This window comes from Cyprinodon variegatus, unplaced genomic scaffold (assembly GCF_000732505.1).
Source record: "Cyprinodon variegatus isolate N-32 unplaced genomic scaffold, C_variegatus-1.0 Scaffold303, whole genome shotgun sequence".
NCBI lineage: Eukaryota > Metazoa > Chordata > Actinopteri > Cyprinodontiformes > Cyprinodontidae > Cyprinodon > Cyprinodon variegatus.
This window is the reverse complement of record NW_015150756.1, coordinates 346,819-371,593: the sequence shown is the minus strand read 5'-3', so window position 1 is coordinate 371,593 and position 24,775 is coordinate 346,819. Positions and strand designations below refer to the sequence as shown.

Genomic DNA, 24,775 nt, shown 5'->3' with positions numbered 1-24,775 from the left:
AAGTCGCCCGGTCCTGAAGGCCTGTACAGAGCAGCTATGTGGGATTCTACGACAGATCTTCACGCTGAGCCTGACCCAGGAGACAGTTCCAGTGATTGTTACAGTACCAAAGAAGACTCAGCCAAAAATCCACAGTGACCATAGACCTGTTGGTCAAACTCAACATCAAACAAGCAGCTATCAGGACCTCCATAGTTTGCTTATTGCTTTGGAGTTGGAGTTGAGTATACCATCATACACCTGCTTCAATACCCACTATCATTTAGATAAGGCAGACATCATTGCGGAAATCATGTTCTTTAATTTCTCCAGAGTATTTACAACAATTCAACCTGATTTACTTTGTGGACTTATCCACAATTGCCTGGATAAAGACTACCTGAAAAACAGACCAAAGTTTGTTAGATTGAAGGGTGAACTGTCTAATAAGGTAGTCAGCAGCACAGGAGCACCACATGGGACGATTCTCTCACCATTCCTTTTTACTCAGGACTCTGTCTGGTACTGGAAGTCAGAGGTGTATAGTCATCTGGTGAAAAACTGGGATGACTCTGCGATCATCAGGTGCATCAAAGATGGACAAGAAGCTGAGAACAGTGAGCTAGTGAACCCCTTTGTGTCATGATGTGGAAACAATTATCTGATCTTAATGTCAACAAAACAAGGGAGATGATTGTAGATTTCATTCAAAACAGGAACAGGTGGAATCCTGTTAAAATCATCGGAGAAGAAGTGGAGGTGGTGGAGGAGGAGTATAAATACATTGTTGTTCACCTGGACAACAGACTAGACTCAAGACACAACTGTTAAGCCTGTATAGAAGAAGGGACTGAGCAGATCTTATTTCCTAAGTAAGCTTTGCTCTTTACTGCATTTGCAGTAAGATGCTGCATATCCTCTATAAGTCTGTGGCGGAGAGTGTGATGTCTTCTCCCATCATCTGTTGGGATAACAGTATGGAAGCTAGTGACTTAAAAAAGCTTATCAAGCTAATAAAGAAAGCCGGCTCTGTTCTGGGAACTCCTCTAGAACCTCTGGAGATTATTTCACAAAGACAAATTATTCAAAAAGTGAAGAGGATTATGGACAACAGTTAATAATAAATAAGAAACTATAAATAAGTTTGATTCATGCTGTAACTCTAAGATACCCACCTTTTGCTCTTTTGTTCTGCTTAATAGTGGTAGCCGATGGATAGAATAGAAAATCCATTTATTGTCCCACAATGGGGAAATTGCTGTGTTACAGCTGCAATAGGTGACAGCAGGAGTCGTCACACAACGTGGACCTTGGCAAGTGTATAACCTGACCTGGTACCTGACCTGGTTCAGGACTCTGGTTTGTGCTGTCCTTCAAAACGGGGAAAAAGAAGGCTGCATTTGTCGGCTGCATAACACAGAGTCTTGAAGTCTGAAAAGGCCTCAGCACCATGCTATAACATAATCGGCCGATGAATCTGGCCTTGGGAGGACGCAGCCACTGAATTCAAACTCATCATATGTTATTGAGGTTTACTTTCTTGCTCATGTCACGCCCTCTCTGGCATCCCCTAATGGAAGTCTGTCCCATAGTGTGAAAAACCCTGGTCTAAACCTTCCTTTAGTATCTCTGACCAGATTTTAAGAGTGGTTCCAGCTGGAAGACGAGCCTGCACCACAGTCTTTGGTCTTCTTCTGCCTCTAAAAGGTTTAACTTCCAGGATTCTCCTAGATTTAGCTTCAGTTACCTTCGCAGCATCTCTGATGGAGAGAATCATTGCATAATGCTTACACCACCGTGGTTTAATGTAAACAGTGTATGTATGGGGTGCTGTTACTTTGGTTGAAGGCCAAAAAGTAAACATTTTTCTATCCTCATCCGTTGTTTTTCAATTCTTATTTATAAAAGAGAAAACGCTAATAGACCGAAAATCAGAGCGAAGCAGTGAGAAACTCCCTGATGCTCTGAGCTCATCTGATGCCAAACAACAGCAAAGATTTCAGGAAAGAATCGAACCTTCATTATGAAAAAAAGAACAACAGTGGAGTCAACCGGAGAAAAGAGAAAAAAAATCAATAAAGACACAGCAGAAAAGATCCCAGTACTTCACCAAAGTATTCACACAATGTGAATATTCCTCAACATAATGTGGTGTCAAACGATCAAAGGGAAGGAAAGTAAAAGACAGATTCATTTATCATTGCAACCATCAGCAATTAACCTTTGTCATTCAAACTTTAATGTCCTCAGAGGTTAAAAATTCACTGCTCATGTGGGAAAAACAACTGATGACAGGAGGATCGGTCCATAAATCTGGCCTCTATGGAAAAGGGAAACTAATGGGAAGTTTCCCTTTCTAGACATGTGAAAGAAGGAGCTCTGGTGAATTAGGACATTCATACAAATCTCTGGTTAAAAAAGCAAAAAAAAATATACCCACCATCCTTATGGTTGAACATGGCAGTGGCAGCATAATTATGTGGAAATATTTATTTATTCAGCAAGGAAAGAAATATCAGAGCAGAGTAGTTTATATCAAAGCACATTCATGTGGTCGGGTGGCCTAATTAAAGCCCAGACCTCAATCCAACTGACAACTCCTGCAAGACTTGAAATGTGATTTTTTTAAAAAGATATTCTCTGTCTTATCAGATTTTATTTTACTGCCCAAAAAACAAGATGAGATAAACATCCAAAGACCTGCAGGTAAAGATGACTCGCAGGGGTGCAGTGTAATTATTTCACATTTTTACTTACAAATCTGAAATATTTTGTACTTCATAGGAGACTTTTGTTGTGGAAGCTTGACAAAATGCAGAGGTAGGAAGATTTCTGCATGGTAGAGTACGTGTGGATAGCTCAGAGAAATCCATGTAATCGAAATTTGTTTGAAGAGAACAGCAGAACCTGAAGCAGATGAGACTATAATACGTATTTCTGCAGAGAAAATAGCATAAAAAGTTGTAAGTCAGTTTGAAATTCAAGGATTAAACTGTAAAGCAAAAGAGGAAAGTTTGTTTTCTCTCCTCTTTTCTTCCATCCTTGTTCCACCTGTTCTTCCTCTCTTCCTTTCATTCCTCCCTTCATAAAGCCTGGGAGCAGAAAGGAACAAACTGGAGGAGGATTATTCTCCTGGGGTCTTAACTGCCTCCCCGTCAGGTGACTGACGGATGAACGGAAGAACTCTGCCGACTTTCAGCTCGGCTTAGACGAATCGCAGGAAAACGGGACGTTCTTGTCCCGTTTATTGTGGATTATCTCTCTGTGGAAGCTCTTTGTCAAACTGGAAGCTTGAAGGAGCACAAACACGTCCGGCTGCAGGAAGACAACGTGAGGATTATCCTTTAACCCTCTCAGCCTCCGTTTCTCCAGTGATGTGTTCCTGGAGGTGCGGCAGAGGCCCGTTTCGTGGCAGCATCATATCTTCCAGGAGGATTTATCCCACAGAGCAGATCATTTCAGGCCAGATATAATGTGAGGAATTGAATTAAGGTCTATTTCATGGCTGATTTAAGGCGGGATCAATTCTGCCTAACCAACCGCAGTTATGGACATCATTTAGTGAGTGGGAGACATTTCTGGAAAATTAGGCTTATGATCCAAAGAAAAGACTCCAGGATGTTTATGTTCAGCAGGTCAGCTTCCTGAATAACTTCTGCCAACATATTCAGGAGAGGATTTAAACTGCTGTTTAGGTCTATTTTCCTTACAGCACTCATATTCCTGCTGGTTTAAAATAGTCCAGAACATTACTGGGGTTCTGTTAATGATTCCGCTGTGTCTAAAACTGGTGTCTGCAACCTTCACAGCTCAAAGAGCCGTTCTTTATTCAGTCAAACTAAATAAAGCTTTTATACAGCCACAGATGTTTTGAGTTTCTGGTTCAGATAACATAACTTATTATACCTTGCTGCAGACAATTTGTCTTTATTAAAAAAATAAATAAAAAAGACATTGTTATTTACATGCTTTTTAGGTTTAAAAAAAACAGAAATTATTTTTTTCAAATTACAAGATGGATACATTGTTTTTTGGGGTTATTTATTGTATTTTTGAAAGCAAAAGTTATTGTTTCCAATATAATGATCAGAGAAATAGATCTACAAAACACAGATTGATGGTCACACGATGTTCTACCTTGATTTCTTCATTTTGGAAGAACATGACCGGCTGTTGCTTCGATATGAAACCGATCTTATCTGCTGTTCTTATCTACCTCTTCAATTTTTCTGATATGACAGATAATATCCTGTGTAATTACTGTACAACAAGTATTGATTGTTTCATGGGTATTTTTCTTTTTCTTCTTAAAAAAAAAGGAAAAGAAAACTGCAGCAGAAATCAGAACCATTAGTTTTAAGTCAGAAAACAAAACAAAAAAAACCTTCAGAAAAAGCTCCAAGTTTTTTGACCTGACAAAGCAGACCAAGAAGAAGATCACGTCCTTCGAGCTTTGGTGCTTAAAATCAGTTGGATGGAGATGTTACGTAGGATCTACAAAGCATGGGGACAGAAAGATTGACTCTGCTGGACAAGATCATCAAAAGGAAGTTCCTGTACTTTGGTCATGTCCGATGGAACTCATCTGGTCTGGACTTGAAAATTATCTTGGTTCAAGCGCATGCCAAACAGGGAAGAGGCCGACGACACACAACATGGATAGAAGTGATAGAAGTGATCGCAGGGGAGGAGGACATGAAGAGGAACGTGGCGATGGCCAAGAACAAGGAAGAATGGCGCAATGCATTGGAGACCCATGATCAAAACCAGTCAGGGTGAAGAGTAAGAGTAAATCTTTCTGCAGAAGGTCCAAAGAGCTACAGGTTGTAGACACCTGGTTGGAAAGGTACCGTTTCAAGACGGTGGAAAGAGGTGGGATTTCCTGAAAAATAGCCAATCACAGGTGTTTACCATCTCAATGCTGAGCATGCAGAAACTGGTAGGGGAGAATCTGCAGGAGCAATAAAAGCAAGAGAGCAGAAAAGCTGCATGGACTCATGCTTGTGATGTAATGGGGTCAAATATTGAATCTACATGCAAAGAACATTTAAAATGTGCGTAAAGAGTAGAAACATTCATCCTTTTTACATAAAGCTGCTTGTATGAGTATTTATTACATGTGTGCCCCTTTGGCGGAATTCTGACTTCATCATAGGAAAGAAGATCTGGACTAAACACTCTGTCCGTCCGTCTGTGCTAATGATGAACACATTAAAAGAAGGAAATTAATCCACCCCAAAAGTTCTTGTTTTAAAGGATTTTTTCCTAAAATCTTTTTGTTATAAATGATATATTCCATTTCCCAACAAAAGCTTGCTGCTTTGTCTTCACTGACATATAGCTGTTTGTTTAGCGGGTGGAAAGAATAACTTTAGTCATTTTATAATACTTTTAATTTCAGGGTTTAAGGCTGTTTGGCGAGAAAATAGCCTTGAGGCGACGTCTCATCACAGTAATGAGAGGCCTCAGTGGGTGAAAAATGTGTTTGTCCTGATGGGCTCGCAGTGTCTGAATGTTTTTCCCTAATGGACATGAACATTTGTTGTATCCTCACTTTTTTATGATAATGAAATCATCTTATACGTCTGACTCTCTTTGGACTGTTACAATGAAATGGTGTAAAGTTCGTCATCACTGCTGAAGATTGTTCTGATCCTCCCTCCATGTCTGGATCACATATTGATGCCAGACACCAAAGAACATTTATTTTCTTGCAGAAAATGTAAAATGTTCTTAGCATAAATAATTCAGAGTTTGTACCAAACACGGATTTAGTCGTCTGAGAATATTATGAGAAGTTTCCGACAGTTGTTTTGCAGAGAAATATGGATCCTTGGTTCTGTTTGCTCAGATTTCATTTAAAATGTGTTGCTGCTACATCAACATTTTCCGAGGGGTAACAGAAATTCCAATAGATGTTGATGTGTTGCAGAATATCAGTGGTGCTATTTATAGTTCAGCAACTTATTGGGTGAAACGTTCCCTGGTCTGAATCATACCCGTCCGTCTTTCACTGGGGCATTCAGGCACAATGTCTTGGAAAATAATGACATTGTGGATTATTAAGGAGCAATCTCTGGAGAATCTGTGGACAGAGAAAAGCTGAACATAGATGAAGGAGTTTGGTTCACCAGATTAGAAGCAGTTCTGGAGGAAAAGGTTGTCCTTGTATTGTCTTCCTTCACCTGCCAGAAACCTTTTCCTTTGTGTAGATGATTGGCGTCTGGATCCAGCCAGTGTCAGACATATTGACACCGACCTCAGTCTCTGAAGAAGAGTGGGTCAGAGAGGGAGATTAAATGAATGCTTAAGAGAAAAGTGGAAGCAGAAAAACATATTACAAAAAGAAGAAAAATACAAAAGCTGAAAAACCTAACATTCATCTAATTTACAGTAAAAAGTCCAACTTTGATGACATAAGAGCAGCAGCTGAAAATAAAATTTCATACAAAGTCCACTGGTGAGTTGTTCTGTTTTCAGAACATGCTGAGGTGACCCCACCAGTCTTTCAGGGCCCATTGGTGCCTTGGGCATCATGTTGTTGACCCCGGCTCTAGATGTTAGCTTTGAGGTAACAACACCCCTGAAGCACCAATCACTGGCTGTTGACATTCTGTCCACATTTGGTGAGACTTTCCAGGTTCAGTAGAGTTTCTGTCCTGACTTTACCGTCAAACATTTCCCCAACTAATGCCACTGGATTCTCAGAGTGGTTTACTCCATTTCCTGGTGCCTGCTAGTACACATTCATCCTATCGTCCATTTATCCATCCGCCCAGCCAGCCAACCACTTTTTCATTTTGCCAAAGATCCTAATATTTAAAGGGCTGGTTATACTCCGGCAGCAGGATGCTCGTTGCAAGTATCACGCAGATATTTTTGAGTTATGCCCAATTTTTGAAGCATAGTCTATATGTTTTTCCACGCCACTATGCATCATGTGGGTCTGGATACGGCCGAGGCAGTGAGGAAGTGAAAAAACGCAAGGGGCTAATAGGGTCCAAGTGTTCTTGCGCACCTCGCATAGTGTAGTGCAGATGTAGATTTGACCAATCAGAGGCCTTGTGTCTGCGGCACTGTCTGCAAGTCAACTACAATTTTGGAGAGGTGCACTAGAATTCCTGCAGAAGGCACGGAGACATATCGGCGTTAAATTCGACACACACGCAGACGACCTGGTTTCTGAGCATAAACCAGCCTTTAGTCAACCCATATGCAATTGTTCACCTCCGGAGGCGGAAATAATCCTAAGCACTATAAACTGTCAGGGGTAAGATGGGTTAATGGAACAAGCATGATGTAATCTCACCATTGATGCAAAGCAAGGATTGATCTAAGAATGATGGTGCCCAACAGAGATGCCGATAAGATGCTAAGGATGGTGCGAAAACAACTTAGCTTGTACTTTGTGTTCAGTGGGCTGAAAAAGCTTGCTTCAGACCTACTGGACACAACAAAGAGTTTATACCTCTTAAGATTTGCTTTGGTAAATGCTTTGATTTCGAAGCCACACCCTTTTGGTTCCATAATTGAATCTGCTCCACTGAAAGCACACAGAACCTCTCTGACTTAATGTTTGAACGCAGCTCCTTTTCTTCAGTTAGAGTTGAGTTACAGTTAGAGGTGAAAACATTTCTCCCCCATAAACACTTTGACTTAAAAAATGTATTTCCATTTCCTTGAATGGAAAGCCTGTTAGTCATTGTTTCATGTATTCATTTGTGTCGCAGGTACATCTTCATCCAAATGTTTAAAACCTTCCTGTTTGTATTCGTGTCCAGGTTCCTAGCGGTGACTCAGTTCAGTCCAATCCACGCTCGGAAGGCTTTCCCCTGCTTTGATGAGCCCATCTACAAGGCCACCTTCTCCCTGAGCCTCCGCCACGACCCGCAGTATACCTCCCTGTCCAACATGCCCGTGGAGAGCAGCTCTCCGGCGGACGAGGACGGCTGGGTGACCAACCGCTTTGCCCGCACCCCTCGCATGTCCACCTACTACCTGGCATGGGCTGTGTGTAACTTCACCTATAAGGAGACGCAGACCAATGGCGGCGTGACGGTGAGTGTCTGACCTTTCAACCAGAATCTGAGCAGAAACGCAACCACTAGCTCTTGTTGTTGACTCTCTGTCAGCCTTTTATCTTCTCTTCTTTATTCTGGGAGGCTGTTTGTTTGGAGTTGGAAAGGAAAAAAAGCTCTCTGATGAACCCCGTGTGAATACTGTACAGCTCCAGCCTGTTTTCCTAACATCATTTCTCTCTGCGTCTCGCATCCATCAGAACTCATCTCTGGGGTTAAAACACGAGATATGAGGTGCAGTCATTACCATCAGACAATAATTGACATAATTAAGCTCTGATTGGGGGAATAATGGCTTTATATCAGCAGCCAGCAGAGGAAACTAAGCAAGGACGAATGAGTGACGGGTAGGATTTGTTGTTATTATACCTTTAATTTATTTTTCAAGTGTGTGGATTAAGACTGTGCGTCTTTACAGATTTAAACTTGACATTATGTCTGTGCTTTAATTTAAATAAATCTTACTTCTGGGTCTTTCCAGAGGAAATCATTTCAAGTGCTTTCAGAAGTGTTTCTTTTCACCCCAGAAAAAAGAAATAAATAAATCACCCTATTTGTCTTCAAATAAATTGAATAATGGTTTTAGTTTAATTGAATGGGATTAACTAAACGTAAAAAAATGCTAATGTCAGCTGTAAAAAACAAAACAAAAGTAGTCTTAAATGCAAAAGTCACTAAATAGAAAAATAAGCCTCCTGCTTTCATTGTCCCGTTTGAGATAGTATGTGCTGCCTGCAGACCAAATATGTTCTGTAAATGAAAATGATGTACATATTTATATAGACTTTCAGTTAATTTGATTGCAAAATCAAGTCCAAAAAACGACAAGCTTCTAATGGGGGGGGGGGGACTCATTGGTAATTTATTATTTTGTATTTGGATCAGAGGTGATGTTACAAAGTGTGCAAGAGAGTAGTGAAATGAACCAAACTAACAATGAATAAATATATTAACCTAGCCTTAGCATCTAGTTTTAGCATGTAGCAGTTAGTGTTATCATTATTAAAAGTTCAGTGTGTGTTTATTACTCATGAATGCAGAGATTGATGTAACCTCTGATGTCTCCAAAAGGCTTTTTTTGATATTTGATATTGGTGTCTGTAAGATGACTTTACCTGGAAAGGTTTGAGTAGTGTGAATTCTGTCTTGAGGTATTGCAGGTTGTTTTGTTGTTAAGAATGAATGGTTTTGATATTGTGCTAAAGGCTCCAATATGCACACAGTGACAGGATAATGCCGTTAAATCTCTCTGGATATCAGATCATGTTTTGTTAAAAGGTTCAGCCTGTTCATGAAGCTCACAGAACTTTAAGATCCCTGAGTTTGCTGCCTCGCTGTCAGAAAATCACTGCAGTCACTCTTAAAGCAGCAGTTTATAAACTCTGTCATCCTCAGCAGATGATCGTGATAGTGCAACCATCAGGATAAAAATGAGACTTTAAAACAACGGCTTTATCTGAAATGGTGGCATTTTATCTCCACTCTGTAGAAAATGTGTGTTGTCAAACCTGGAGCTATCAGTGGATTGTCTCCAGATGATACAATTCAATCAGCAGCTTTTCGTTATCTCTGGGTGAAGACAGTAATTAGGATGTGAACCGGTGATAACCACCTGAGCATCTTCTGATAAGAAGCAATGAACTTCCTTCCTTATTAGTCCTTGGGGCTTCATTGGACTCTGTTCATTCTTCTGTGACATTGGAAAAAAAAATTTTAACAGTGGATGGACTCTCAGTTCTACTGTTGTTTTTGAAGGTGCTTTTAACCCGAGTGAAATGACTAAGACTGATCAGACAACAAATGTTTCTTTTAGAATTGTGAAAAACATGTAGCACTTTCTTTTTAGTTCAGTTATTCTCTACTTTGTGTTGATCTGTTGCATAAATCATGAGAAAGTTGAAGTTCTAAGTAAAAAACTTTGACCTTAAAGGAATCGATGACTAGCCTACATATGCTTCTTTTTCTTATTAACCTAAAAATGTATGTTTTCCATTTGTAAAAATGCACAATTAATCCGAAAATCATACAGTATATCCTTAACCTTTTCATAACATGAGGACCCAAATTTGGGTCCTCAGTACTCGCCCCAAGATGGTTTTTAGACCTGTAACATATTCTCTGGGGTCTTGCCTTTATTTTGATACCAAAGCAATTAAAATAAACTCTGTAGTTCTTGAGATATATTCTATTCATTTTGGGCATGTTATTTTTAAGCATATTTCTCGAAAACAGGCCTTGTGTCCAATATCCATATATCCAAATATCCTTTGAAATATTTTTACTGCATGGAAGTCGCAATTTCTTCACCTATTGAATGCATGATGAGTTGACGTAATGGTTAGGTCTTCCTTAACTGAAACCTACAGAGTGAACACAGGAGGGCTAAAATTAGCACAGTTGTTCATCTTATTTCATTTGACTGGTCTAAATTTACACCACTGCGTCATTGCCTAAAGGTTTCATGAGCTGTTATTCAAGAGATATATGTAGAATCAAACAAATATAATAAGCTTGCGATCTACTGTTTACTGTATTTGCTAGAGCTAATACCATTAGCAAGCACTAGCCTGAAATCAAAAATCAATTGGAAGTTGAACAACAGTTTAAAGAGACAGTGACACATCATTCTAACTGATATGAGAAAATGTTTTGATCCCTATGCTAACCCCTAACAGCCTCAGTTAGAAACTGAAGCTTAGATGTATTTACTGTATTATACTTGCAATGAAAATTAATATTTCTCAGATAAGGCTTTTGTTACAGCTAAACATGGACAACTTTAAGAACTATCATATAAAAAAATAAGAAAAGCTTTAAATATATCTATTATTCTCAGCCTTCCTACCGTCAGTGGTTAGTAAAACTTAGAGAGCAGAGGTGTTATGGTTTTTCCCCTTTTGGACTTTGAATTATCCAAGTAATTCAGTTTTGTTTGTCTTTGATTTATTTTCTTTTTTGTGTTATATGTATAATACAAAATATAGTTTTGAGTTACTCTCTGCTGCCCCCTTGTGCCCATATCCTTTTCCATAGCTGCCTTCTAGTCACTTCCATCCACACCTGCTCCATATCAGCTGATTACCCAAGTCTTTGTTCTGTCTCCCATATATACTCTCCCTGTGCAGTTCTTCAGTGCTGCTTCGTTGTTGTTTCTTTGCTCCTATGTGTGTTTTCCATGAAGACTCCTTGACTTTTGGTTTTCAGTATTTTAGTTTTGGACTTTGCTTCCGTTGCCTTTGGGATTTTGATTAAACCTACAACTCATCTCTGAACTGAACAGGTCCTCAAAAGTTGATTTCACACTGTGTGAATGACAGATGATTGTAATCCAGATATCCACATCCACACGGATTTCTACTTTCTATGCTCTTTTATACTCTTAGGGACCCTTATGGGTCTTCAGGCCAGAAGGAACGAGTATTCCCCACTTGAGTTTAACTCAAGTTTTTATCTTAGTGTATTGTTTCCAGAAATCCTCTAAAAAGGCATCCTTGTCATATACCTGGGCCACTTTAAGTGACTCCTTTTGAAGCAGAGGAGCAGCAGATTTCATCTATCATAGCTTCTTACATTACCTGTGCATGGCTGAATAATCACGGCTGTAGCCACCCTATAGCTCTTTCTCGTTGCTGCCAGCTCTGATTTCATTCTTTCAGTCTTGTTCCACAACCTACAACCACAAATGAAGGTTGGAGTAAAGACTGACCTTTAAATCTGACGACGGAGCAGAATAAGATCTTTGTTGCTTCATCCTGGCATCACCGGTGAACCAGACACCAGGATACTCTACCCGAGGCTCAAACAGAGCTCTGCCACGCTCCAGAATAATTCTGGACCGGTCCAAATGAAAGCACCACGGCTGACTCAGACTTTAACCCTGTGGTTGATTCACCATTTATTGCAGGAATAACTGATAATAAAACTCAACAGATTTAATGCTTTGCATTAAGACGTTTATAAAGTGATGGAATATTGAAATATTGTATAAAGCTTTAAATCAATAATCTCCAGATTGCTTTGCAGAGTAAAAGTTTAACAGTTTGCACAATCTCAGGCTTTATAAAAGCATCCTTCAGGAAATTCCTTTGTTCTTTAATTGTTTTAAGGCACTACTAGAATGTTTTTGGTAAAACTTGCCGACCAAATCTAGACCCAAGAACCAAACCAGTGATCTAAAGTTTGGTGTCAACCAATCCAATCCCATCACCAGGTTGTTTTTCTTCTCCTCTCCCACTTTGTGATTCTGATTTGAAAGTCAAATTGGACCGGCGCTGCTGGTTTCACCTGATTTTCTCATCATCCCTTTCTAACAGTACACTTCAAATATGCACGTCCATGCATCCGACTTCTCACAGAAGGACACAACACACGCACGACCTTGTTCCCCCTTCCCTCCTCCCATCATCTCTCTATCGGTGTAATTACAGCTCATCCATCTCGTCTGCCAGAAACTCAAGGACGTCGCTCCGACACACGCACAGCCTTTGTCTCCTCGTTACAGAATTATAATTTAGGAGGAATGTGGTTTTAATGACAAATCATATCTGGGTCGTTAATAACCATCAGCAGCCTCCAGCGCTTTGAGACAGAGTTTGTGTTGGGATATTGGGATGGAACCGCAAAGACATTAATCTTTATTTTTGTACTTTTACTATTTTTACACAAAACGTTTGTAGGCTGACAGAAATCTGAGCTGATTGGTCCGATCTCCAGGAGGAGAGGATCGCCTGGATGTTTAACAGACCCTATCCGGTCTCAGAGGCACATGGCCCGCAGGGAAAACATGCTCCATGTTACCCTGTCTTTGCTCCAAACATCCAGCCTCTTTATTTCTTCGGCATCCAGCTGTGCTGCAGGCCCAACATGCTTCTGATGACACCAAAATATCCTCTGGGAATTTGTTCAGAGCTCCAACTCACTCATAGAGTGTTAGTTTCCCTTCCCATTTTCGCTTTTTACCCCTTTTAAGCCTGCAGCTGTTTTTTAGACATATCCCACTTGAGAAAAAAAAAGAAAAAGCATCCCTCAGTTCAGTCAGTAAGGGCTCCTTAACATGAGGCCAAACGAACAACTGCAGCCTGAAAGACACTCTTGGGAGCCCTGTAACACAGTCCAGTCAGGAGAGAAAGTGTTAAACATAAATACATTGCACATGGGCCTTTCGTTAGTTTAAAGGAGGTAAATTAATTTTCAAAAGTGACAGCCACTAAAACAAAAACAGTCCTCCGAGCCGCTTCCTTGTAATTCAGCAAGTCTGATATAGTTGATGATATGTCTGGAACCGCAGGGCAGAAATACCTGTTGTAAACAGAAAAAGGGGTCATTTCTGACAAAATAGACCTTCCCACCACAGATGTACAAGTCCAGACATTAGAGGAACCAACAAGTAGTACAATACCCACCCCTGTTTTCCTCAAAGATGCACTTTGAGGAAATCAAGAAATGCAAATGACTGATTTGTCTACAACCTGAGGAAGTAAGCCTCCTAATTAAACAAAAAGAAAAAGAGGCCTTGTTCCAAAGCAAAGTGGACCTTTAATCTATGCCCACAACATGAGGAATAACATCTCAGTACAAGATAACAGTGAGTCAACATCCAGAACATCAACGTCACTCCGTGCGTCTTTTGTGAGCATAGAAAATATTTTGTTTTGGTTTTGGCCTGTTCTGGTTTTGGGTTGCACAGTGGCCCAGTGCATTGCACTGCTGCCTTGCAACAAAGAGATTCTGGTTTCGATTCCAGACCCAGGGTCTTTCTGCGTGGAGTTTGGATGTTCTCCATCTGCATGTGTGGGTTATCTCTGGGTACTCCGGCCTCCTCCTACTGTACAGTCCAAAAAAATGACTCTTAGGTGAATGGGCTTTTTCTAAATTCTCTGTAGGTGTGAGTGTGTGCGTGCATGGTTGTTTGTCCTATGTGTCTCTGTGTTGCCCTGCGATGGATTGATCCCAGCAGGGATAAGCATGATGAAAAATGGATGGAATAATGTTCTGGTTTCTTTGCAAGTGCGGTAGATCTGTAAGTATTCACGGATATATTAAATTAGGAAGATGCCTTCTAACATTCCTCCTACCAGCTTGCTGTGATAGTCAGCTGTTTTTATTTTTTCCTCAGTTTCTGAGGTGAAGGAATGACTGCATATACACTGTGGTTGGAAGTGAACCTGCAGTTTACTTCCAACCACAGTGTAGCTATTAGTGTCAATTTTAACTTGCTTTTTGTATCTCTGCTTCTGTCTCCTTGAACCCCAGTGGGCCTCAGCAGATGGCCGCTCACACTGAGCCTGGTTCTGCTGGAGGTTTAATTCCTGTTAAAAGGGAGTTTTCCTCTCCACTGTCGCTACAACCATGCTTAGTGTGATGGATTGCTTTTGAGTCAATGAGTTGATGCAGTCAACTGGTTTTCCTTAGATAGAAAACTTTGAATCAATCTTGCTGGATGATCTGGTGAACTGTAAAGTGCCTTGAGATGACATGTGTTGTGAATTGGCGCTATATAAATAAACTGAAACTGAATTGAAACTGAATTAAGATGGTTTGTTAGAGGCTGAACCCAGAATGTTTCAATTGCCTCTATGCTGGAGCTCAATTATAATTAAAAAACAACGGATTGATTTTAAAACAGTGAGATGTTCATGTAACATAAACAATATGTAACATTTTATGTATCGATGTGAAAATATCGATCCACACTATAAAGTTGTTTTAATGTTCTGCCATCTACCTTCAGTTAACCAGCTTTCTTTATATCCCTGTATGCTGGTATAGTCAGAAAGTCTGGTAGAGTTGGGGATAAGGTCATGCAGCCACGTCAGTAAAAAATGCATAATATTACATTGCCAATATTCTAGCTAGGTCCTTGCTTGGGTTTGGAATTCTTCTAACTTGCTTCCTAAAGTTCTCATATTGCACGTAATGATCCTTGCGCCTGCTCTACATCCATCTTTTAAACCAGGCTGGCACCTGTGGTAGTAGTTGAAGTAGTATTTCAGCTTTACAGATGTTAATCTTACAGTAAACAAATAAATGATTGTTTACAGTATATTAAACAGTCATTTGTTAATGGCTTACTAATTATAGTTATTAATAATTTAGTACTGACTATTAAATACACTTTTTTGTACTTCATGCCTATATGGATTTATTTTTATACCTCACTTTAGAAATCCAAACTTTTCTAGCTTCTGGAAAAAGTTATATGAAAATAACCCTTTTATGCACGAATTTACCAAATATTTGATATTTGGGGGAAATAGGTCTCTTGAATGCTTTTTTGAGTTTTATATTTTATAGATTAATTATTGTGTTTCTATGCTGTTTGAATTACACATGGTCTGGTAACAGTGTGCATTTAAATGCTCAGGTAGGATGCCAGTGAGTTAGATCTCCAAACGGCTTCTCTCTTACGTTAATCAGTTCAGCCGACTCATCGTTTAAGGACTTAAAATACCCAATATATAGATGGAAAGAACCTTAATGTGATCAGATTTTTGGAAAATGTAGAGGTTGCTTCTGCAGCTGAGATCTTTTAGAAAGGGTTATATCGAAGGAGCTTTTCATTTCTCATGTTGATATGTTCAAATACTGACGTTTTCCTGCTAAAAACAAAAACCTTAGCAACCTGTTCCACAAACAGAAGGTTGCAGCAGTAAAAATCAATGCAACCGGAACCTTTAATGCTTGAGAGATGTTGAACAGCACATCAGATCTTATTCTTCACACAGAGAGCTGTGAACATATCGAATGCTTCTGAAGTCTCAGTGATCAAAAAGCTCCGATTTGCCATCAGTGTGTTGAATGAATGGATTTTCTTAGCCTCGTCCTGCTGTTACACAGTGATAATCCATGAAGGCATGGTCCCATCAGCAGGATGAAGGAACCAGAGCGCCGTGGAAGGACTGATGGGAGATTAGGAGGGATCTGAATTACATTTACCAAAACACAAAATAGTTCTGTTTACAGAGAGACAAGGTGCTGGAGATGAAAACCATCCAGAAAGCAGGAGATGCAGATTGTTCTGTCTACAAACATCTGTTGGATGGGTTCAACGTGTCTCTGTTACAGCATCGCTCTCATATTTGGATCGCTGTTTTTGCCTGGAGGCAGCTGAGATGCTGCTGTCTGTTTGCGGAGCAGCTTCCCCTGACAGGAACGTTAATCCTGCCATCCCTCCTCCTCCTCCTGCCGCAAAGCTCTGAAAGGAGCAGCTTTATTTGACGAAGGACAAATAAAACATCCAACCTTCCTCATCCTGACGAATGAAACGCCTTCATCTGTCAGAAGCACTTTTCCCCTCCGTCCTGCAGAAGCAAACACTCCTGTCGGCACTGCAGAAAAATCAGAAACCAATTCAAGGGCAACATGTTAACAGAGTCAAGTCTGCTTTGATACATCAGGTTCTTCCATTCAGTTATCATTATATGACTTTTTTTATTGTTTCTTATCATTTGATGGATGTTGCAGGTGCTGGAAACCAATTTTTTTCTTTCCCAGAATTAAAATCCTTGATCTTCTGCCTATAGTTGAATAAACAAACACTAACAATGGCTGGAAACATGAACTTGGTCTCTAAGACATATCGTAGAAGTGTAATACAGCACTGAGCTGGACTGGGTCCAGAAAATTGTGTATTTTTGGTCATGGAGGACCCATTGCTATTAGTAATATTATATAGAGAGACACCCTGTATACAGAGGACATGTATTACCCTGAGTGGTTTGAAAAAGGAATACAAGTGTCAGGGTTTGGTGTTGGATTGAGGACCCAAAAGCAGAGGCAAGTTGGCAGAGGTGAATTTTGGTGGGTTTAATGAAGTTTACAGGTACGGAGGCAGGAATCAAAGATCCAACAAAAATAACAATGAACCAGAACCAAGGAGACATCAGGGGAAACCAAACACTAGGAGCCAGGGAAAGACGAGGTACGCAGACAGACGTTAGACGAGGATCCAGCAAACAGGAACTGAAGAGGGAGGGCTTTTAAAGGGGACAGATACAAAGAGAGGGCTAACGAGAGGATTGAAAACAGGTGAGGGCAGAGCAGAAAACAGAGCAAGGGAAAGAGGACACAAGAGGGCAGCAGAGGACAACAAATGGAAAACCAAGACTGTGACAACAAGGGGACAGGAGATTTTAGTTAAAATATTAAAGATTTTTGTGTTTTGCTTGATTTAAAAAAAAATTTATCTAAAAAACATAAAATCATTGGCACATTTTGTTATTGTGAAGACTAAAATATAAAATATACAGAAATAATTTCATAGAATTAAAATAACAAATCTCTTGCTCATGCAAGATGTTTCATTTTAGCATAACCGTAGCTGTGCGTATCAGTATCCTGCAATAATTAAAATAAATACAGAGATGAATTAAGAACTTAATAATATTAGGGCTACAACTAATTTGGCAAATAGATTAATCTGTCGATTAAATCTTCGAATATCTGATTAATCGGATGGCCAAAGGTGCCATAAACAAGATTTTTTAGGAAATTAAACCAGGTTTAACTAATATTTTTCCACTTGAGACATTTGGCAAAATTTTATTTTATTTTAAAATGTATTTTAATTGAAACATTTATGCTATTATATTTTATCTCCTTTCAATTTTTCTTTTTGCATTGTGTTTATGTATTTTAGCTTTCAGTTTTTATCTTATGCTCTGCATTTGTGATCCCTGTACAGCACTTTGGTCAACTCCTGTTGTTTGAAGTGTGCTTTATAAATAAAGTTTGAGTTAAGTTGAGCTGAGTTATGGATAGAGCATATTGACAGAAGACATAGTTTTTTTTTAATCTCAAATACAAAATTTGTATNTGTTAATGGCTTACTAATTATAGTTATTAATAATTTAGTACTGACTATTAAATACACTTTTTTGTACTTCATGCCTATATGGATTTATTTTTATACCTCACTTTAGAAATCCAAACTTTTCTAGCTTCTGGAAAAAGTTATATGAAAATAACCCTTTTATGCACGAATTTACCAAATATTTGATATTTGGGGGAAATAGATCACGTGAATGCTTTTTTGAGTTTTATATTTTATAGATTAATTATTGTGTTTCTATGCTGTTTGAATTACACATGGTCTGGTAACAGTGTGCATTTAAATGCTCAGGTAGGATGCCAGTGAGTTAGATCTCCAAACGGCTTCTCTCTTACGTTAATCAGTTCAGCCGACTCATCGTTTAAGGACTTAAAATACCCAATATATAGATGGAAAGAACCTTAATGTGATCAGATTTTTGGAAAATGTAGAGGTTGCTTCTGCAGCTGAGATCTTTTAGAAAGGGTTATATCGAAGGAGCTTTTCATTTCTCATGTTGATATGTTCAAATACTGACGTTTTCCTGCTAAAAACAAAAACCTTAGCAACCTGTTCCACAAACAGAAGGTTGCAGCAGTAAAAATCAATGCAACCGGAACCTTTAATGCTTGAGAGATGTTGAACAGCACATCAGATCTTATTCTTCACACAGAGAGCTGTGAACATATCGAATGCTTCTGAAGTCTCAGTGATCAAAAAGCTCCGATTTGCCATCAGTGTGTTGAATGAATGGATTTTCTTAGCCTCGTCCTGCTGTTACACAGTGATAATCCATGAAGGCATGGTCCCATCAGCAGGATGAAGGAACCAGAGCGCCGTGGAAGGACTGATGGGAGATTAGGAGGGATCTGAATTACATTTACCAAAACACAAAATAGTTCTGTTTACAGAGAGACAAGGTGCTGGAGATGAAAACCATCCAGAAAGCAGGAGATGCAGATTGTTCTGTCTACAAACATCTGTTGGATGGGTTCAACGTGTCTCTGTTACAGCATCGCTCTCATATTTGGATCGCTGTTTTTGCCTGGAGGCAGCTGAGATGCTGCTGTCTGTTTGCGGAGCAGCTTCCCCTGACAGGAACGTTAATCCTGCCATCCCTCCTCCTCCTCCTGCCGCAAAGCTCTGAAAGGAGCAGCTTTATTTGACGAAGGACAAATAAAACATCCAACCTTCCTCATCCTGACGAATGAAACGCCTTCATCTGTCAGAAGCACTTTTCCCCTCCGTCCTGCAGAAGCAAACACTCCTGTCGGCACTGCAGAAAAATCAGAAACCAATTCAAGGGCAACATGTTAACAGAGTCAAGTCTGCTTTGATACATCAGGTTCTTCCATTCAGTTATCATTATATGACTTTTTTTATTGTTTCTTATCATTTGATGGATTTTGCAGGTGCTGGAAACCAATTTTTTTCTTTCCCAGAATTAAAATCCTTGATCTTCTGCCTATAGCTGAATAAACAAACACTAACAATGGCTGGAAACATGAACTTGGTCTCTAAGACATATCGTAGAAGTGTAATACAGCACTGAGCTGGACTGGGTCCAGAAAATTGTGTATTTTTGGTCATGGAGGACCCATTGCTATTAGTAATATTATATAGAGAGACACCCTGTATACAGAGGACATGTATTACCCTGAGTGGTTTGAAAAAGGAATACAAGTGTCAGGGTTTGGTGTTGGATTGAGGACCCAAAAGCAGAGGCAAGTTGGCAGAGGTGAATTTTGGTGGGTTTAATGAAGTTTACAGGTACGGAGGCAGGAATCAAAGATCCAACAAAAATAACAATGAACCAGAACCAAGGAGACATCAGGGGAAACCAAACACTAGGAGCCAGGGAAAGACGAGGTACGCAGACAGACGTTAGACGAGGATCCAGCAAACAGGAACTGAAGAGGGAGGGCTTTTAAAGGGGACAGATACAAAGAGAGGGCTAACGAGAGGATTGAAAACAGGTGAGGGCAGAGCAGAAAACAGAGCAAGGGAAAGAGGACACAAGAGGGCAGCAGAGGACAACAAATGGAAAACCAAGACTGTGACAACAAGGGGACAGGAGATTTTAGTTAAAATATTAAAGATTTTTGTGTTTTGCTTGATTTAAAAAAAAATTTATCTAAAAAACATAAAATCATTGGCACATTTTGTTATTGTGAAGACTAAAATATAAAATATACAGAAATAATTTCATAGAATTAAAATAACAAATCTCTTGCTCATGCAAGATGTTTCATTTTAGCATAACCGTAGCTGTGCGTATCAGTATCCTGCAATAATTAAAATAAATACAGAGATGAATTAAGAACTTAATAATATTAGGGCTACAACTAATTTGGCAAATAGATTAATCTGTCGATTAAATCTTCGAATATCTGATTAATCGGATGGCCAAAGGTGCCATAAACAAGATTTTTTAGGAAATTAAACCAGGTTTAACTAATATTTTTCCACTTGAGACATTTGGCAAAATTTTATTTTATTTTAAAATGTATTTTAATTGAAACATTTATGCTATTATATTTTATCTCCTTTCAATGTTTCTTTTTGCATTGTCTTTATGTATTTTAGCTTTCAGTTTTTTTCTTATGCTCTGCATTTGTGATCCCTGTACAGCACTTTGGTCAACTCCTGTTGTTTTAAGTGTGCTTTATAAATAAAGTTTGAGTTAAGTTGAGCTGTATATATATATATATATATACACAGCTATAAATAATATATATATATTATTTATTTATTTTTTTTTTCTTTTGTAGAATCTTGGTATAATTACTGCTTTAACTTGTGTGCCCTGTCAGCTAAAGGCAAGTTATAGAGTCTTTATAGTCCAGTAAATGATTAATCGATTACTAAATTAGTAGACAATTAGTTCAGTAAACTATTAATCATGATTAATTCCTTTCAGCCCTAAATAATATATAACTTGGTTAAAAAAGTATTTAATAATTGAAGAGCAAAGGTAATTTCCTTCATTTTAAGAATGCGAACCAATCTGTTTGTGCTGCTCTTATCTGCAGTAGTAGCCATTCAAAATTTCCCCACTTTCCTTGATGCGCCCTACGCTGGTCCTCCATAATTTATTTTTAAACATCAATCTTTGTACTAAAGTATTATTATTGTCATGATTTGGGGACATTACGATCTAAAGAGAAGCATCATTTCCTGGTCAGACCCTGTAATTCAGTGAAAGGTTGGAGTCAGAGTAAAGAAATATGCAAAATGGCGCCTCTCCAGTGGCTGGAAGTTGGAGAGGATTCTGCTGGGAGTTGCAGGGAAGTGGGCTGCCATTCAGCTGGTGTTTGACTGGGAAGGGCCATTTTGAATGGCTGCTACTGTAGCACTCTCAGTCTGCAGGTTAACCCTCTGTCGGGGTTAAGGCTCTTTTTTTCCATTTCGGGTATAATGTCTCTGATTGGTTGATAAAGAGGTGAGTCATCCATATCAACCAATGGGGGTCAGATAACTTTAAACATTAAGGACCAGGGGATCCACTTCATGGATTGCATTGGATTAGAAAAATAAAACCTAGAACTTTGAAATAAGAAAAACAGAATCAATAAAATAAGTAATTCTAGAGAAGCCATGATGAAAACTGTTAGAACAATCAAATGGCTCAAGGATTTCTTCAAACTGTAAAAGCGACTAAATTCGCATAGTAAGACCAAACATCACAATTATTTTTGAAGTTAAGCCGTGTTTTTTGCTAAATGATTTAAAGCTGGTGTTAAATTAATGATAGGGGTCATTTTTAAGGCTAAGATATTAGAATAAAGTAAAAATGTTTTGCAGTGATTTAAGGTAAATTCACTTTAAAACCAGGACTGGACTTAGAGGGCATATGCCCACATTATATCATCTAGCTTTTTATGTATAGATGCAAAGTAAGCAAGAGTAAAGCAGCTTATTAATGTGCAGTGAGGATGTCTAATAATTTTCATTTGAAGAAATTAATAATAAATTTTCAGTTTAGCATTATCTGAACGACCAAAATTGACTTTCTTTTCATTTTATTTTCAAATTAGTACTTTCAGCCTTCAGGTCTCAGAAATCAATACGGTTGATTAATTAGAGAGCAACATTGAGAAGCTAAATAAATAGAGGTCTGATTCAAGTGGATAAAGTAGCCTAATTTAGAAAAAAAATATCAGACTGAAAATAGATAGATCGACTATCTTCATGCGACTTCAATCCAATCAGACTGTGACGTCAGGAAAATCCCACAATGCCCTGCTCACCCAATCAGGAGCTGTGCTTAATTAAGCTGATCCAATCAGATTTGACCCTTCAGAAATTATCCTGTATAAAGTTTAGAGCAGGAAAAAAAACAGCTTATAACCAAAACATAATAAACTTTTATTATTTTTACCTAAATCTATCCACTAAAAAGGGCTGTTTGATTAAAAATATTTTGGAATATTATATTTAATCTCAAAAATGGCCTTATTGTTTCCAAGCTGCGCAGCAGCAGGTCAGTAAATAGGATCCATGATGTTAAAGGTCAGACCTGATCCTCAGTCAGCATCAGGTCCAGATTCAGCATCATGCTCTGCTGCAGACCTTCATCGTGGAAACATTCTGTAAACGGAGTGACGAGACAGAAAACGATGAACCTGAACTCATAGCAAATGGAGGTCGGTAATAAAGTCTTTATAGGGAGAATAAAAATTCACCATGGAGTAACAGGAATCATTTTCATCTCCACCGCCGTCGCCGCCGTTTTAGCCAGGTTTCATTGCCAGCCCTCAGTTGTTCTCCTCAGTTCTCTCTCATAAACAGCTGCTTCTCTGTTTTCTTTATTGTAATGCTTCTCTGTGAGGAACCGTGTTTCTGTAATGAGGAGCTTCTCCTTCAGGGAGGACTAAAGAATCCTTACAAACAGAGAAGGATGACCTGCTGAGCTGGCCTTGCTTCAATAAACCCTCCTTTATTTCCACCATTTAGCTCATTATTCCTCCATCCTCTCAGCAAATGGCTGCGTGTTTATCTATCAGCTAATCGCCGCTGGAACGTCGATCCGAGCGCCTTCATGCCGGCAGCACATTTTTCCTTTTAACAGAACCCAAACAGACGATCCGTCACCCTGAGAGGTTCCTGGGAGATGTTTGAAAATGAAAATGTCTGCAGAGCTACAAGTGAACATCCTCCAGGTTAAAGCCCAGGTGCAGCCATCTGGAAACCAGCTTAATGAACCTGGAGCTGCCCCAAAAAACACTTTCATCAGGAGTTGCTGTTTTTAGAGCAGTGACGAATAAAAAAAAACAACAAAATAAAACTGTGCCTGACCAAAAAAAAGGAGCGACCAAAGGAGAAATCTGGAAGTTTTTAACAGTTATTTGGTATTAAGAGCCTGATGAGCGGCGGCTCAAAATTTTTTCATGCTAACCGTATTTATATCAGGGTTTTAAGAGATGGAGGAAAAGACACTCCACACTTTCTCTGCTCTGTTTTTCTCATCTTCTTCTTTTCAATCGCCCGGCTTGCCACAGGTTTGCCTGCTGCGTCAGCAACTCATTGGCTAATTTGTATCACTTGTAGCCTGGTCCCGACACTGTGGAGGGCTTTACCATATTAACAGGAGAAGAGGTGCAAGTAAAGTTAGACACTGTCGACAACATGCGGTAATTTATAAATGTTTTGAATCAGATTTGGTCCGGATTAACCAGCAGGTGGGCCCGGATCCGGACCGCTAATCTGTGACCTCTGCAGTAGAGCATGATTGTGGGCTGTAAGAAAAATGTCTCAGAGATGCAGAGGGAATCTGTGTTCAGTCCACCTGAGTCAACTCAATTTGTAGAAATTTCTCTACCAGACTGAAATATATTTTTCCATTCATCCTTTCAAAGTGGTATAATGTCAGTCAGACCGGACAGAGAGCATCTGTGAACATCAGTTTTTAGCTCTTGACACAGATCTCTTGTATTTTAGTTTTTACTTTGACTAGACCCTTCCTACACACCGACCAGCTTTGATCTAAACCACCCATCGTATCTGGCTGAGCGTCCAGGATGGTCCTATTTCTTGAAGGTCAACCTCCACCCTACTTTCTAGTCTTCTGGAGCCCAACAGGTTTCCTTCATTCTCCTGGATTAATCTCCATCCATTGACGAAATTATGATTTTAGAAGTGGGCCGGATGCAAATATTTTTTAGTATAACTAACTTCAGGGTGTTTGTCCATCCAGTCACAGACCCGATTCAGTGGCGCATCAGATGTTTGCAAAGTGAGCTTCTCAGGAGTGACAACGGTGACAGCCAATCACGCAAGAAAAGACTGTGAGCTAATCAGGAGCTTGAGGGCGGTCTTAACTCAAGGAAGCAGTCCTCAGCTTGAGCTGTGGTTTTCCACCTGGTCCTAGTGCTAGACAAATGTCAGTGTACAGTTGAATAACATTGTATTTAGACAGTAAAATGTGCAGGGGACCAAAACAGACGTTTGATCGTTTGGATCGTCCATCCATCTTCTCATTACTATTGACCATTCTCTTCTTCTCTGCTGAGGAAAAATTTTACCACTGCTTCACTCCTCAAACGAGAAGCTGGGGATGATATTCCTGGTGATTTTTTCATTTTTATGTTGTAGGGTTTCTTTTTTTTTTGCTTAAGTGGTTTGTACATATCAACATTTTCAGTCCTGCTAATGTTGGGAAGCAAAACCTTTTCCCACATCATAGCTTGTACCAAACTGCATACAGGACCTTTGGCTTTCTTCATGCTACTCTGACGTAACTTATTTTGGAGTTTATTTATTATTACCATATTTTCACGACCATAAGGCGCACCGTACTAAAAGGCGCAGTCTCAGTTATGTGTGTCATTTCTGTATTTAACACACACATAAGGCGCACCGTACTAAAAGGCGCAGTCTCAGTTATGTGTGTCATTTCTGTATTTAACAC

The 24,775-nt window shown here is 39.3% G+C and overlaps 2 protein-coding genes across 3 annotated transcripts in view; both read left to right on the top strand.

The window, feature by feature from the left end:
* The window catches only part of LOC107090620 (histone H2A-like), a 665,777-nt gene that overhangs the window by 296,392 nt on the left and 344,610 nt on the right, over positions 1–24,775 (top strand). The gene's annotated exons all lie outside the window — the stretch shown is intronic.
* The window catches only part of trhde (thyrotropin-releasing hormone degrading enzyme), a 249,933-nt gene that overhangs the window by 42,556 nt on the left and 182,602 nt on the right, over positions 1–24,775 (top strand). The window contains exon 3 of the mRNA XM_015384105.1: positions 7,761–8,037. Coding sequence (XP_015239591.1) covers positions 7,761–8,037 — 277 coding nt within the window. The remainder of the gene's footprint in view (positions 1–7,760; positions 8,038–24,775) is intronic.